At 38.3% G+C, this 18017-nt stretch overlaps 1 protein-coding gene across 9 annotated transcripts in view; it reads right to left on the bottom strand.

The window, feature by feature from the left end:
• Positions 1 to 18017, bottom strand: part of LOC137771947 (centrosomal protein of 78 kDa-like) — a 60722-nt gene that overhangs the window by 21621 nt on the left and 21084 nt on the right. For 7 of the 9 annotated variants that reach the window (XR_011075440.1, XR_011075439.1, XR_011075441.1 and 4 more), the window contains one exon: positions 16322 to 16412. Coding sequence is in view for 4 of the 9 variants with exons in the window: in XM_068555755.1 (XP_068411856.1) it covers positions 16342 to 16412 (71 nt within the window). In the remaining 5 variants the exon portion in view is untranslated. Of the gene's footprint in view, positions 1 to 7588; positions 8944 to 16321; positions 16413 to 18017 lie in introns of those variants that run through there. The other 2 variants (XR_011075443.1, XM_068555757.1) reach the window with 1 other exon arrangement.

Raw genomic sequence — 18017 nt, 5'->3', positions numbered from 1 at the left:
GTTTGGGGAAGACATGAATTCACAATTGCCATTCTCTATGCATATTATTGCCATATAAACTAATTCCAGCAAAAGAAAGCTATAGTTAGGTAGATCCTTTCATAAAGTGATGCAGTCACTCAGGAATACTTTATAACCAAAAATGACTGGACAGTCAGTAACCAATGAATTATCCTAATGCTGATTCATCTGAGAGGTCCTTTATTCCAATGACTTTCGCTGCTATCCTTCTCTTTTCCTTTTGGGCTTAAGAACTATGCATAAAGTCTTACTTACTCTAAGGTTCACCTTGTACCTCTCCTGTCATACAACTCATCACTTTCCCCATCATATGCCACCAAATGCCAAAAAGAAATCTGAGTACTCTGTGGTCATGGCACAGGTATTTCTAAAGAGATGAACACGTGTTCAAAAATCACTAATCCGAGAATAAATATATGGGGAAATGAACTGGGGACATGACTGGGGAATCAACTGAAACTGTGAGAGGCCAGCAGGGCAGATATGTGTGTCTGTATGTGCCTTAAAGAATAATGTTCTCTATGAGAAAAAATGCTTTATTGCCCCAAACTTTAATCCAATTAATATCTGGGAATATATTTCAAGACCACTTGTATATACGTGTATGTACATAATGTTAGCATTGTATATTATTTGTGTTATGTTCTCCCTTCTATTCATGGGAATATGTTGCCTTTAAAGTTTAACCTTTTTGTTGATTTTGTACATGGATGAAGGGTCACACAGTAAGATAAGTTCAAGGATTTCTTTCTCCAATACCATTGATATGAATTCCTATTACTTAATTTCTTTTTGATAGATTTTCAGATGACAGTCCAAGACAGTTCTGCCAATGGAAATCACAGGACTACCAAATATGGAAAAGACTCTGGAACACTTACAGTGTGTTTTTATGGTCTGCATCAGAATTCTACAGAAGGCTTTTGGCTGAATTGGCAGTGAAATGAGAATGGAAAGTTAGTGTATCAGTTACTTTTCAGTGTGGTATTTTTTCTTCTCTACTATTCTACTATGTATTAGAAATTATGTAAAAATCAGGAGAAGAGAAATGGTTAAGAAAAAATATAATCTGTCATGTTAAAGACATTCAGCACTTACCTAGACTCACAGGTAACATGAGAGAACATGAGAGCTGGCTTGTGAGTGCTAACCTTGTTCCAATTCCCTCACTGTATTGATGAAAAGCTTTGAGGCTCAAAGAAGGAAGTGACCCTGCCAGAAGCATACCACGAATCAGTGATGAAAGGGAGACTCCTTGGCTTCTGTAGAGCCATGCCTCTGTGCACAAGGTCTTAAAGAAGCATTAATTAAATGCCCCTTTACCTAACAATGTGGAGCTTAATCACAGGGTTTGCGCTTCTTGTCTCTTCTTTTCTTTTGCTTTCTCTTTTACATCCTTGGGGCCTTAGTTTTTAGTTGCTCTCTTGAACTGGATTTACAAGACATTTATTTTCACTAGCCCTTATTTTGTTGGATTGTAGGCTGAATTTTTAAGAAGTTGGGGAAGGATACTGAACTGCCAAAAGTTAACAGATTATTGGCAAAGATATAAAAATAATTATAATGCCAATTTCCCTGGGTATTCCCTGTGTACTTTAGGGGTAAAAAGAGTATTTGTAAAGTGATTTCAGAATGTGCAAATATTACCTGTGGGACATAACCTACTGGTTAAGAGCACTAACTTTGAAATTAATTTGCCTGGACCTTTTTTCCCCAGCTCCACCACTTATTAGTGGTGGGACTTCAGGAGTGTTACTTCTTTGTGTTTCACTTCCTCTTTGAAAAACAAGGGCTTAATAACCTCACCCATTTTACAGAGCTGTGGCGTGGAGTTAATACACGTAGAGTGCTTAGGAATCCATGCCACTCTTAAGTCTTTTAAAATCAATCTTACTATTGTTGTTACTACTATTGTTATTTTGTTAGCTGTCCTTGAAAAAGTTTGCCAGCAGTACTCACTTGCTTTTCTTTTTGTTGTATATTCTCTACATCCCACTTAAGCGTTCTACCAAACCCTAAGAGGCTGTTTTCAGATATTTTACACCTCTTTACATGTTTGTCACAGCAAAAGTAAAAGGAGTGTGGCTCCCCTTGATCGAACGAGCCAGAACTTTGGTTTTCTCCCATTCATACACATTGGTGAACAGATGTGAAAAACGACTCCATGGGGCTTTCAGTCTGGAGCTAAACATCCAGGCTCTGTGTAACTCAACACTGTTATGCGCACATGTTGGTCCCTTAGGACCCAAAAGAATCTCAACTAAGCCCATCATTATTTCAGGAATATGAAGAATGCTTTTTGTGAAGTAGCTGAACATAACAGAAATACAAGAAAAGGCAGAGGTGTTTCGTATCACAACTTTTTGAGAAATGCTCGGAGCTCTAAGATGTAGCTGACAATTCCCCCATCAGCTAATGCTTTCAAAGTTACCATAAATTTCACCATAAATACATTTTTTTCAGCAATGGCAATAACGCGGTGACTATACTGCTCAATTCCTCACAGTGTCAGCATTAAATGCATTAAAAGGGTAAGTTAAAATATCTGTCTGATTGCTTCTGACATAACCCTGAGATCTCTTTTATTTCTATACTCCATCAATTATAATGTGGAACATTAAGACAAATTATTTCTAAACACTAACAAGGAATGTAGCAACAAGTGGCAGACAATCAAGGGGAACTTTGCCATAGCATGGTGCTTATTTTGTTACAAGCGGGAATGCAAACCCAAAGGATGTAATTTAGAGGAAACTCTGTCCTATCTATTCTCTGGGAACTAGAACAAGGAGACTGAGAGAAGATGGTTCTGGGTAAATCAAACCGTTTTCTCCTAATTACAGCTGAATAATAGGGAGCAAACTCCCATGGAAGGTTGTGATCTGCTTGAAGAAAGCTAGGAGGTTGCCTTGGTTAGGGTCTTTCATATACAGTTATTCAAGCTCAGACTTGATCATCTGTCAGGGATGCTGCAGTAGGGAGAGTTTTGCCGTAGCTGTGAGACTCAGCAAGATCACTTCCAACTCTAAAACCTACAATTTTAATTTAATCACCAACACCAGCCATCATTAAGAGTGACCTCAAATAACTCCAAATCTGTTCATCTACTCACATATTCTTTACACAGTCAACAGGCCTCGAGTGATTACTACATGCCAGCCACAGTTCTAAGACACAGAATAAGGGATAAGAAAGGTAACAACCTCTGTCACTGTGGGGCTTGAGTTCTTTGGGAAGAAGTTCATCTAAATACAAAGAGACACCAAAGAAAATATTTGTTTTTATTATTATTCTGTGAAAGAAGTAAGGTAATCTGATAAACTGGGACTAAGTTAGGCTAGTAGGACCATCAAGGAAAAAATATCTTTAAGAGATGAGTGCCAAAGAATAGAAAGGAATCATTTATGGACAATTTTTCTGGAAATAATATTTCCAAAACATGGGAACAGCAAATACAAAGGCCCTGAGGCAAGATGAAGCTTAACTACAATCAAGGAACAAAGAGAAGCTAAAAGGCTAGGTCAGGAGATAACCACACAAATTTACACCAGCTGGTCCCTAACTTCAAGTCTATGTGGATATATTCTTGAGGTGAGTTAGACATATATATCATCCAAAAAACAACAACAAAAAATTGACTCCAAAGTTACCCTGGAGATTCTGAGTGAGACTCTTTACAAAGGCACAACCATATTAAAGATCACAGCCATCATTCTCCAAACTCCACTCTGGCCATCACTTGCAGGCATTTAACGGCGGTGTTTAATATCCTCTCTAAAATATTGGGCAGGAAGAACAAACATCCTAGCATGTCTGCACCGTGCACCTAGTGTCTCACAATTGAAAATTGGCTGGAGCTCACCCTGCTGATGGCTTTGCCGGGTTTTTTTACCTTTTATTAAGAGTCCCATCTCTTTTAAGAACTGGGATATATTTTTTGAGGGAAATAAACTATAGGAAACTTCAACTGACAGAGATCATACTGTACTTGACTTTTCTGTTCTTTGCTACATTTATTTGTTGAGACAAACGTCTGTTCTTAGCCTTTTTTTAGTGGCTCTGTTAAATAGAACAGACACAGAGTACACTGCACATACTTGAAGAACACAATTTAAGTTCTGAAATATGCATATACCCATGGAACTGCCAACACAATCAAGAAAAGGAACATATCCATCACTTGCAAGTGTTTTTATGCCTCATTCATAAAGCCCCTTTCTTTCCCTCACATTCGACCCCTCCACATCCCCAAGTGACCACTGATATGCTTTCTATCGTTAGAGATGGGTTTGCATTTTTCTAGAAATTTATATAAATGGATTCACATAGTGAGGACTCTTTTATCTGGCTTCTTTCACTCAATGTAATTATTTTGAGAGTAATTCGTATTTTTGTGGGTATCAATAGTTTATCACTTTGCTTTGCAGAGGAGTGTTTCACTGTATGAGTATACCACAGTATGTTTATTCATTTGCCTGTTGATGGGTGCTCGAGGTTGTTACAATTCTGTCTATTAAAAATAAACATGCTATGATGATCCACGTACAAGTCTTTGTATGAAAATATGCTTTCATTTTTCTTGCATAAATATCTAGGTGCAGAAAGGCTGGATCATACGGTAGGTGTATGTTCAACTTATAAAGAAACAGCCAAACTGTTGACTGAAGTGACTGTACCATTTTCCTTCCCACTAGCAGTGTAAAAGACTTCCAGTTCCTACACTGCCTCACCAATACTTGGTGTGGTTGGACTTTCTAATTTTAGCCATTCAGTAGGTGTGTAGTGGCATCTCCTGGGGCTTTCATTTTCATTTAGATAATAATTCATTACATTGAGCAACTTCATGTGCTTATTTGCATCCGTACACCTCCTTGGCAGGATCTCTTTTTAAATATTGTTACCCATATTGTTAATTTAAAAAAATTTTTCTAATTACTGAGTTTTGAGAGTTCTATACGTGTTAGAGACACAAGTCTTTTCCGGTATATAATTTACAAATATTTTCTTCCAACCTGTGGCTTTTCTTTTATTAATAATGGCTTCCAAAGATGAAACCCAATTTATCACTTTTTTTCTTTTATGGATCTTGTTTTTGGTGTCATCTCTAGGAAATCTTTGCTTAACCCAAGATCAAAAAGATTTTGTCCTAGTTTTAGAGATTTATGTTTTGATCTACATTTAGTTAATTCTTTATATGGTGTGAAGTAGGGATCAAAGGTCATACTTTTGCATATGGCTATCTATGCACAATATCCGTGTGCCATATGCTTCCAGCACCATTTTTCAAGAAGACTATCCTTTCTCCTCAAAACTGGCTTTGCAGCTCTGTTGAAAAATCAATTGTCCTTATATGTGTGGATATGTTTCTGGGATCTACATTCTATTTGATTGACATATTATATCTGGCTCTTGGTTATAATATATTCTTTCACTGATGTCTTTTCACTTGCTCATGTAAATAGTCTCCCAGTAATATAGTCTTACCATTTTACTGGACATACCTAGGTATACCTGAAATGCATTTGATAAATCGATGGATCTTGCACTCAAACTAGGGTTACTTTCCAAAAACACTTAAAATGTTGAGGTGTAAAAACGATGTATTCTACAGCCTTCCTGCCTCAACCAAGTGTATGTTAACACATCCCCACGAGCTATTTTGCATGTGTATGGGGCTGTAGAGTCTGGGGAGTATGAGAGTGGTATGTGCTGTCTATCCCAAAAGATCATCATAGGACACAAAGGAAACATTAAGAAAATAGATAGGAATAGTCAAATGCCAAATGTTAAACTATTTCTCATGCGTTTTTAATATTTACATTGAGATAAATAAGCAAATTATTATAAAATAAAATACAAAACTTTAGAGAATATTTCAAAATGCTCTTTTTTGCCAGATGCAACAAGATACTAGGAATAAATAGAGGAATTGTCTGGACCCAGCTTGTCTTTCCTTTTTTTATCACCATCGAGTGATGGAGTTGTATTTTATTCAGTCTATTGTACATGTGGATGTGAATAAGATGGAACTTGTCTCAAAAAGAGAAATGAGCAAAGAATATATGTTGTCAACTTGTCTAAAACATTTTTTCATGTTCTGACTCATTTTTCTTTGTATTGGCATTTCAAGGGATTTTGTTTTTTAATTTGACTATTAAAAAACCTTGATAACTTCAGTGAAATCCCATGAAGATAATATAAACAACTGTAATGGAAAATGAAAAGATGATAATAGCAACCAGCACTGTGATATTTCTTGTCAGTGCTCTTTACTATTTAGAATAGTAACAAATCCCATATTAATTTGACTTTTTGAACTTTGGCCTTTACTTTGGTGGAAGAAGTTCCTTTGACTTTGCTTATTATCTGTTTGCAATGAAAAACAATTAATGATGACCATACTTTGATATGATCATCTTAGAGTTGTATAGAGGGGGGATAGTTATGCAACTATTTATATATCTATGGGTTCAAGGAAGTTTAAAGGCTTGATATTTGAATCCTGTGGAATGTAGCCTCCTTTCCCAGAGGAAAATGAAAATATACATGTACTTAATGTAGGTTAAAATAAAGCAACACCTGTTCGTAGAGGCACCTTCTATTCCAGGCATGTTTAGGTATAGGGAAGGGGAACAAGAGCTATAAAACATAATTCTTGTCTATAAGGAGTTTACAGTTTAGGGGGGTTGAGGGCACTCAATGACTCAACGAGGATGAGCCTGATGCAGGTGGCTACAAGGTCACCCTTGGATAAACTCTGCTTTAGGAAAGACCAGCCTACTCTTATTCTGTTAAACTCTTTAACGCGGTGTCCAATAAACCTGAATATCAAGCTCAAACGCCACTTTAGAAATGTTTCCAGGGGTGCTAACAACCAACAAGTTAATATGATTCCTACACACTTGACACAACTCACCAGAGGTCTTGAATTTGGTGAGCATATTGACCTCCTTTAAGAAAGATCACCATTTAAACTTCGAATGCTATGTTCTAAGAGAATGAAGTGAGTAATAAGTGATTTTCAGGTTCAGAGGTGGAAGAGAAAAGAGGTCTCACCTTGAGTAGAACATTTTGTTGGATTCTCCAAAGTGGCAAACAATAAGGAGAACACTAACCAACTAAGACTCTGAATAAATTGAGAATTAAGATGAAAGCCTAAGATGGAAGTCAAAATGTCCCCTAGATTTAAGGATACACTTAGGCTGAAAGGGAAACTATTGAAAAAGATGTAGAAAATGCTAAATATTTCACAAAAAATTTATTAGAACTAATAAAACAACTTAGCAAAGTTTGTTTGCAGAATATGAAATCAACATATACACATCACTTGCATTTCTGCACATTAACAATGAACAATCCGAAAAAGAAATTAGAACAATTCCATTTACAATAGCATCAAAAAGAATAAAATACTTAGGAATAAGCTTAACCAAAGACATGAAAGACTTGTACACTGAAAACTACAGGGTTATTGAAAGAAATTAAGGAAGACATAAATAAATGGAAAGACATCCCATGTTCATGAACTATTGTTAAAATGTCCATATTACACAAAGCTCCCTACAGATTTAATGCAATGCCTATCAAAATCCCCTATTTTTGCAGAAATAGAAGAAATGACTCCAAAATTGATATGTAACCACAAAGGACCCTCAATAACCAAAGCAAACTTGAAGACCTCACACTTTCTTTTGAAATGAAGTTTTCTTGTTATTGTGGGTTAAAAATCCAAAGTCCTAAATGTCCATAAATTATCCTCCTAAATTTACATTTTGGTTCATTCTCAGTGACAGGGCTTTCAGTGCCTGAATGGCATTGAGGGTTCCCTCAATATCTCTAGCTTGGACTTCTGTCACTGACATGGTGTGGGTATCTCAGAACCTTGGCTCTTTTACCAGTTGATCAAGTCCCGCATGAACCATGCTCAGAAGGGCCCCACGTTTGCTTGGTTTCATGCTCTGCTATTGATGTCTTGAAATTCTTAATGATTTTATCTTTGAACTTACGTTTTGTTAGTAAAGTTTATGGGACAATAAAATATACGCATGAGCAGAGGGGACATGTGCAATATGTGTGTCTGCCACCATTCCTGCTGCCCCATTCACATCTAGTTTTCACCCTGCTCATGGTGTGCTTTCCATGACATGCTTATTTGGTACCCATTTGGAGTCTTACTGAATTCCACCAGAATTCTGTGCTACTGGTCACATCCAAGACTAAGTGAAGGTGTTAACAGCTCCGGGAGGCCATGCTTTCCATTTGAATCTGAACTTACTTCTAACACAGAAAGAAAGCAGTTGTTTTTTAAGAAACAAGAATGTCCAAGGAATCTTATCATATCCTTTCTTACTCTTGTCACTTCCCAATATTAGCCAAACACTTCTGCTGAAAAAGATGACATATATGAAAAAGAGAAGAGAGAACAACCCATAGAACCCATATAGGGCTCACCCTAATCTAGTATGATGTCATCTTATCTCGATTCTATCTGAAAAAAGAATTTACTTGGGCACATTCACAGGTTCCAGGTGAACATGAATTTGGGGAGGACACTATGCACCCCAGTGCAGATACTTTCAACAACACTTTTTCTTTGCAGTTTGAACAAGAGGCACTATATTTTCATTTTGCACTGGAGCCCACACATTATGTCACTTTTTACTGTTAGAGCCCATGTTGGAAAAAGGGGCTTCATGAGACAGCCAAGTGAGTCTGTCAACTGAATTCTAGAATTATCCAGACTTACCCACTTTGTTGCAGCAAGTTGGTTCCAGGCAAACCCATGTGAAAGGGGCATGTCCACAGTGGAGCAGAGAACTTTTGTCTATCACCAGACTCACTCCCAAGATGAAGGCAAGAAGAGCTTAGCAAAGCATGGTCAGTTATTCTTCCTAACTTTGCCAGTCAAGTAGGTCACCTCACCTAGCCAGTGTCAGTGAATATAAGAGCAGGGAGGTTAAAAGTTATACTAATCAGGGCTTCCCTGGTGGCGCAGTGGTTGAGAGTCTGCCTGCCAATGCAGGAGACACGGGTTCGAGCCCTGGTCTGGGAGGATCCCACATGCTGCGGAGCAACTAGGCCCGTGAGCCACAATTACTGAGCCTGCGCGTCTGGAGCCTGTGCTCCACAACAAGAGAGGCCGCGATAATGAGAGGCCTGCGCACCGCGATGAAGAGTGGCCCCTACTTGCCGCAACTAGAGAAAAGCCTTCGCGCAGAAACGAAGACCAAACACAGCCATAAATAAATAAATAAATAAATAAATAAATTTAAAAAAAAAGTTATACTAATCAAATTCCCTTCACATGCTGGTACCATTAGGAACGAGAAGGGAAATTGTCACTAATGCTCCCCTGTTTTTTTCAATCTCTTAACCCACTCAACTATGCCTTTAAGCCTGTAATTAATGGAATATGGCTCTCCCTTCAGGAAAAATAATAGAACTTTATCAGGACAGTCCCGCTCACACTTTTATGGGGCTACTCATTTGAGTGGCTTCCGGGAACTGCTGGTGGATGACTTAGAGTTTCATCCCAGAAGTCTCCGATATGGGTGAGAAATTGCATTAATTTAAATTAACTCCAGGGCTACTCATATCCAATGATCAGAAACAACTTTTTGTTCTACCAGCCATCCACAGCACAGCTAACCATAGAAAATTGATGAGGTTAAATGATACACTAAGATTAAATACATAAAAGCATCCAGTAATACAATTCAGAAATCATAGAAATGTTGCAAATTTGGAAGTACACCTTTGCCAGTATCAAATTCTTCACAGAGAAATTAAAAGGGCACACATTAAACGCTCTTATGAATTAAGCTCCCAAAGTATCAAAGTCCAATTTTGAAATCAAGTTTCCTTGTTACTGTGGGTTAAATATCCAAAGTCCTAAATGTCCATAAACAATCCTCCCAAATGTACATTTGGTTCATTCTCAGTGACAGGGCTTTCGTTGCCTGAATGGGACTGAGGGCTCCTTCAGTATCTGTAGCTTGGACTTCTGTCACTGACACGGGTGTGGGTCTCTCAGGGCCTTGGCTGTTTTATCAGTTTATCAAGCCTCTCATGAACCATGCTTTTAAAGAGTCTAAAGAGTTACTAAGATACAATTTGATTTTACAGCACTATCCCCAAAATTTAAAAACAATCTCAAAAGCAAGCCAAGCCCCCACTCCTAGAAGAGTGAAACTAGGCACATTTTTGTTCCCAGAATCCAGTACACAATTTGACCAAAGAACATAGCAGAAACTCAATGCCATTTGAGAGAAAGATAAAGTCTCTTTCGTTTTAGCCTCACTAGGATGTCCATTAGTCTATGCCATTTATTTGAAATTTCTGACCTGCGAACTTCGAACTAGGAGGAATCTTTGAAGCCTGACGTTGATTTGTCACTATGAATTTGCCAGGTGCAGTGCACAGCCCTGAGCATCTGTCACACATGGACTCTTGAGTTATCTTTCCTCTTTGACGACCCTGTGGTTCACACTGCAGTACTGAACTGATTATGGGTTCTGTCGAGTGACATCACACCTCCAGTTCTGATGCGTAGATTTGACAGTCCTATGCCGCCATGGCCATTTTCACTGCCTCCTGCTATGGAACTGCATAGACCAAAGGCGGCTGCCTTTAAGAACATTTCTTTCTCCAACATAATTGACAAATCCAGTGTCAGCTTGGGTCCACATGTAAAGGGAGTCACTTGAGCCTACGGTAGACCATATGTGTCAATGCTGACAAGTTCTACAAAACATGTTTTCCTTACAATTGAGTTTTTGTCTCAGTCAAGCCTGCTTGGGAAAAACTGTACCTGAAGAGTAAGGCAAGGTGGACGGCTGCCTGAGACTTTCCTGTCCTGTAAACTCGTGCACACTCTCATGTCAAGTGCCAGGTAAAGGTGTCTGTATACTAAAGACTCTCCAGGTGCCTTATTCATTCCGCTCCAGGTATTGCTCAGTCACCTGCAACTCCCTAACGCCCCTTTTCTTTATGTCAGACCTTTACTTAAGTGGCTCTAAAGAAACAGCCACTCTGCCACAGCATAAGCTGCAGCCATCAGCCAAAATCAAAGTATCTTACGGCTGGTATAGTGGGTTGGATGGTGGCCCCCAAAAGGATATATCCATGTCCTAATCCTTGACTGTTACCTCGTTTGAAAAAAAAGGTTTTGCAAATGTCATTAAGGATCTTGAGATGGGATTTCCATCCTATATTATCTGGATGGGTCCTAAATATAATGAAAATTGTACTTATTATACAAGAAGGGCAGAGGGACATTTGAAATAGACAAAAGAGAAGATACAGACACAGAAAGGGGGTGATGTGAAGACAGAGACAAAAACTGAGTGATGTGGCCTCAAGCCAAGGAAGCTGGCCACCACCAGAAGCTGAAAGAGGCAGGGATAGAATCTCCCCTAGAGCATCTGTAGGGAGAGCAGCCTTGCTGACACCTTGATATCACACTTCTGGCCTCTACAACTGTGAGATAGTAAATTTCTATTGTGTTAAGCCTCCAAGTTTATTAGTCTCCCAGAAAGCACGGGACACTTACACAGCATGCATTAAACCTTTTCTAGGCTTCAGCAGTTTACTGCACAAACCTAAATATTTTCAAACAGTCAAAGGTCTCAACATCCCACCATACATTAAAGACCAAGGCACTAGACTACCTTCCTTGGCAGTATCAAAATATTTTCCACATGGACATTTTCCTCTCCAAAATGTCTGCTCCTTTCTTTTTATTTCTCAGTGTCCCCAGGTAATGCACCAAATGTTAGGGTCTTTTAATTACCTTCCAGCAAGTACAATGCCTTAATTCCATTTGGTTTGGAATAAATTAGGAAATAAGATAAAAGAGAAAAGATGGAGGGCCGAATATTCCTGTTACTGTTGATAACCCTGGCTTGAGAATCCAGTTTCAATGAAATGATCACATAACGGAACCCCAGAATTGGGCAGATTTACTAACTAGTAATACACAGAATGAGAGAAACAAGAAGACACTCACTCACACTCTCAAGGGAGAGAACAGAATTAGTCAAGGCAAGCATGCTCACTTAATTCTTTTCAAGCTTTCTATATAAGTCACTTGATCACCCTGGGGCAGAGTCAGTAAAGAAGCAGGGCTGAAATGACCCTAAGAGCTCTCTTGACAGGACTGAAACATCAGGAGCAGGAAAGGAACATTCCCTCACTCCCCACCACCACCACCCCCAGCAGTAAAAAATGATCATCCACATTGACAATGTAAAAGAAATCAGAAACTACACTAACTCTGATTCACTCTTAGTATACCAACAGCTAATCAGGAGCCTTGTGCAAAAGCATCTTGATTAGTTGCTAATAAAACTCTTTAGAAGCAGACCCCTCCACGTGCCTCAAAGGGAAGATGCAGACCTGTATGCTTCAGGATTTTCTCACCAAAACCCCACACAATTTCTTTACTATTCCAGCCAAGTATGGCCTAGCCCTACCCTTATCCCTGTTTTTCTTGGTTTAGTAATAAAGAAACATAGATGGAAATAAAGAAGAGCTATCAGGTAGAAAGATATAAAATAGTGGGGAAAATAATATAAGTGAAGTCAAGTACCACCACCATTTACTAGAAGTGAACTTTCAGCACCAACATTAATATTTTTTCCTGTTATATCTGTAAATGATAATAACTAATAGGTACATAACAATTTTCAATTTAATCAAATCTCATTTTTATAACTAACTACTTCACAACAAGTAACATGCTAAGGCAACATCAATAGATGAAAAAAGGTAGTCCCTGGCCCCAAGGAATGTTGCCCAGGAGAAGACAGAGATATGTAAAAAATAAAATTACAATGCAGTGTAGCGAGTGCAACAATCAGGCATGCAGAAGTGCAAGGGCAGCAAAAAGGAGCGTGTGATCACAACACTAAAAAGAAGACTGCACAAAAGACATAATATGTAAATTGAGTTTTGAAAAATGAAGTGAGTTTCCCAGGTGCCCCATAGGGAGAAAGGAATTCTTGGAGGAGGGAAAATGAAGACAGTGAATTGTTCATATAATCCAGAAGTGAAGTAGGCAATGGCAGGAGAAATGACTGGACATAGGCGTCATGAATACTTGTGTGTCTGCATTTTAGCAAGTCCATTCTAAAGGAGACTTGGAGGATCAACTCGGGGGTGGGGGGCCGCGGGGGGACAGAACTAGTCACTCCTGCAAGAAACACTGGAACCAGTTTCTACCAACCCACCAAAAAAACAACTTCAAAGGCAACGTGGTATCACAGGAAGGGCTTGTTTTTTTGTTTGTTTGTTTTTAGTTCATTAGGCCTCACTTAAAATTCTGATTCCACAATGCACTTTCTTTGGGATCTTGAACAACACTCATAACCTCTGCAAGTTTCAGTATAGTAAGTTTATGTGATTACCTTCATCTGTAATATCCCTGCGTTGCAATCTTAATGGAAACTCAAGTTCAGGCCAAAGACAAGTTTCTCTGTGACTTCTCCTCTGTATTGATTCAAAAGCCATCTCTCCCGTCCTCATTTGTCTTCTCTTACGGAATCTCATAAGAACTTCTAAGACCTCTTTGGTTTTTTGTTGTTGTTGTTGTCTGTTTGTTTTTTAATTGAAGTATAGTTGATTTACAATGTTGTGTTACTTTCAGGTGTAGAGCACAGTGATTCCTTTTTCACATTCTTTTCCCTTATAAGTTATTACAAAATATTGAGTAGAGTTCCCTGTGCCATAGAGGAGATCCTTGTTGTATCTATTCTATGCCTTCTTTGAATGACCGTAGCACTTGTTGTCTGTATAATTTTTATGTCTGTTGTGGCTTTGTGACTGAAAATTAAAATTTTCCATTGTTCATGTCCTGGCCCTTCCTTAGAAATGTGTTCATTTATCTATTTCATATTTATTGACTACATCTTAGACACCATGTTAACTGCTGGTTCTAGATGTTAGTAAAATATAGACCTTCCTGCTCAAAAGGTCACAGTATTTGTGGGAAAACAAAAAAATGAACAACCTATGTCTCAAAGAGCTTTGTACGTCCCAAAGAGAACACACCTAGTAGGTACAATAAGTACATGTATCATACGTAAATGTATAAATAGTTAATGGGATTAAAAACTAGAGATAACTGCTTTTCGATTCTGAGGAAATGATGATTGTATTTCACCAGGAGCTCAATGACAGTCTGAGAATGAGGGCTTAACCCCCGTCCTGACTCACTGCATCGCTTTCCTATATAAAAATACACAAGTCTGTACATACACTCTAGAAAAAGGCTTATCTGGCATGAATTTCAGATAGCAAGAAGAAAACTTCAAGAGGTTCAGAGACGCATCCAGAAGCTCACATGATTATCTGGCACTAATACAACTTGCTTGACAGGAAAATAGAGCTGTAAATCTCACAAAATTAGATGATCTTTGAAGAATTTCAAAACCTCTTGCTATTAATTGGAAATCCTAGAAGAACAGCTTCTTTTAAACTATACTGATAATACGCTTTACAGCTTAATATTCAGCAGCCTATGTTTTGGCTAAGTGAGCGTCAGGAAAGAAGGAAACTTGTGGTTTAGCTCCATTTACTCCGGAACCTCTGGTCAAAACATCTGCTTCTGTGCTCAGCCATCTCATCATCTGTACAATGGGGGCAACTCTAAGAAAACATAGTGACAGAGATGTTGCACAGCTTCATGTGTCATTGTCTTCATTTGTTTCAGAAAACCAATCACATCTAAGCTACGACTGAAAGAGTGCAATGTTATTTGGGGTCATCTAGTGCAGCTCTGTCAAAGTAAAGAAAAGGAAAGGGGCCTAGAATAACTATAATTTTCCCAAGGGGACACAATTATTTTATGGTAAATCTGGGTCAAGAACCCTGATCTCTTTGATGCCATTCCATTGTTCTTTCGTTGGGTTCTGAACAACCCAGAGAAAGAAAGAGAAATAAAATTCCTATGTGCTGTGTCACTGGTACAGGAGGTGGCAAGATTGGAATTGGAGAACTACATATTAACAGGTATCTGCGAAATTCTTCAAACTAATTGAGATATATACCAGGTACATAAAAAACAGTATGTATTCTCAAGATGATTCTGTGGAATGAACAGAACTGGTAACTGAAGGTGTGTGTGTGCTGCAGTTCCAAACAGGATGGGTGAATTCTCGTTTTCTGGCACCTTGAAGACTCCACCCCAACATACATATTAAAATAAAATTAACATTTCAACTGGGTCATATTTAATTCTGCATGCTCCTGTAAGTCAGCAAAATATTCCATATACCATTTAAGTTGTCACTCACTTTTTAACTTGATTTTTAATTTCTAAAAGTCTTTCCAAACACAAAACAGAGTTTGGAAAATGGTATATGGGAAGCTGCAGAGATGAAATAAGCTTATTTCATTTGGCATAAAGATGAATACCCAAACAACTTCTTCATAGCTGAAAGTGTCCAAATCTGCTATCTTCATTTTGTAGTCAAGGCTTCCGGAAAAATATGCTAACGGATTCCTAATTACCCAAATGTCCCATATCTGTTTCAGTAAGTATCATTATATATTATGGAAATTTTTCTCAGTGACAGAGAAAGACATCCTGGCTGAACATCCCCCTGCCCATGACACAGAGATGATGGTCTCAAGCTATCCTGAAGGCGCTGGAGCCTACTTTATCCGTTAATAATATTAATGGAGGACAAAATTTAATATTCTGTTTGCTCTGTATTTGTTAAATCACTTCTGCCCTTCATTAAAATGGATGGCCCATAATTGAGTCTGTAGTGTGTGTATCATTGGAAACTGAACAAATTTTTGTTGGTTTTATTAATGTCATAGGTTTCTAGGGAGGGTCTACTCAATAACTAAGTCTAGTTTCTCAGTTACCAATAAATTATGATGTAACTTTGAATAAATTAAGCTCATCATAAAGGAAGGATACTGATAGTTGCTACTACCCCTTCACTGAGGGGCTCTTGTAAAGCACTAAATAAAGTAACAGAGGTGTATATGCATGCATATATTTTCAATGATATTTGTACACACTTAAAAAGAACTCTACAGAATGCATTATAAAACTCTTGATGCTGTGTGTCCCTAGTTCCCAGCTCTCTCATTAAACTACTTAAATGAACAAAATCGTATCTATTAGGATAGCTATCAGAGTACTCCAAATACTACTTCTTGCAGTACCCTGTCCCAACCCTTTGCCTTCCTCTTCCCATTAGTCCTCAATTCAGAAACCCCAGAGATTTGTTCATTAATTTATGAACATATTTCTTCATTCAGCCAAGAAAATTGATTGATCCCTTACCAAATTTCAGGCACCATTCTTCAGTATGTTTCATAGGCATGTTCAGGAAACACAGCAGTGATCAACACAGATGAATATAGCCTCTCTCGAGCTGAGGGGAGAGACAAAAGTAAAGAAGCAAATATAAAATCATAAGTATAAATATGTAAATAAAAATTAAATAAATGGGTAGAATAACTAGTATATCAGGTAAGTGCTGGAGAAAAACAGCAAGCAGGGAAGGGAGATGGAGATTGTTAGCTGGTAGGAGGAGGCTGCGATCTGAAAGTAAGTGATCAATGAGGGCTTTCTGGGGAAGATAAAATTTAAGAGGGAACTTAAGGTTGTGAGAGGGAGCAAGGTGCATATCTGGGAAGTGAATAGTACAAGCATAGGGAACAGTCCGATGGAAGGGCAATGAGGCAAGAGTGGGTTTGGAGTATCCAAGGAGCAGAAAGGATGTCAGTGTGTGGAAAACAGAGGGAGCAAAGTGGAGAGGAGAAGGAAACAGTCAGAGAGGAAACAGAGGCCCAGATTTCTAGGGCTGTGGAGGCACTTTGAGGACTTTGCTTTTCCTGTGAAGAAGCCATTGAAGAGACTTGGGTGACATGATCTGACCTGTTTTAATAGGATCTCTCTGGATGCCATGTTGATTAGAGACTGTAGGAGAATAAGGACAAGCCCCAGAAGACCAACAGTTGATTCAAAGAAGTGATTTACTCAAAAATGCGCCTCCTCCTCAGTGAGGACGCAGAGCCGGGATCGGCAAATACTGGCCACAAATCAAATCAGGCGCTCAGCCTGGATCTGTGTGACTGTGAGCTAATAATGGTTCTCATGTTTTGAAAGGTTGTTGAAGAAAAAAGGGGAGGAGAAGCTACAGAAACTGTATATGGCCCACAAAGCCTAAGACATTTAAAATCCAGAAAATGCTTTCCAACACCTGATGGAAGGCATCTGGCTGGTAGGAGGTCCTTAGCAAAATTTGGAAGAGGAATACATGAGTCAATTAGTTCCTGAAAACATTGTAAAGTGATAGGTGTCAAGAAACATTTATGCCTTCACCCTTAACCTTCACAAATGATGCCATTTCCATTCAGCTATTGAAAAATATATTCTGGCTTGCAACACAATAAACCAGAAGGCATTTTCTCACATAAGCAAGGTCATAAACAACTGTCAGCTAAAGTTGAAATAGCAACAAATCAAATAATAACACAAACATTTTTATGGATTTTTAAACCTTACAAAGCATTTTCATGTTCATTATCTAATTTAATCCTCAAATCAACTCCATAAGATAGTTATTATTTTCCCATTAGAAATGACCACATATTAAATCCTTAGTGATTGCTCAAGAAAAGCTGAAATCTTGAGTGTTACATCTATTAATGCCAAGGTTGGGTTTTTTCCGATGGGAACATTGGATGCTAAAATCAACAGGGATTTTCAGCTCAAGATGGCAGACTAGGAAACCTTTACTTTCTGTTCCTCCTGAAACCATATTTAAATAAAACTGTAGAAATACCAAAATTAAGCAACCAATAAAAGCCAAGACATTGTGGAAGTCATCAACCACAGAAAGATTTCAACACATTTTGAGAAGGCAAACAATGAAATGGAGGAGCCATGAATAAAATCATTAAGAAAAGACTACCCTAACTAGGGTCTGCACAAAGCCAGTCAGCTTTTGCTGAGCTCTGGTTATAGTCAAGGG

The sequence above is a fragment of the Eschrichtius robustus genome, chromosome 11 (genome assembly GCF_028021215.1).
Source record: "Eschrichtius robustus isolate mEscRob2 chromosome 11, mEscRob2.pri, whole genome shotgun sequence".
Lineage (NCBI taxonomy): Eukaryota > Metazoa > Chordata > Mammalia > Artiodactyla > Eschrichtiidae > Eschrichtius > Eschrichtius robustus.
The sequence above is the reverse complement of the archived record's forward strand: the minus strand, read 5'-3'. Positions and strand labels throughout refer to the sequence as shown.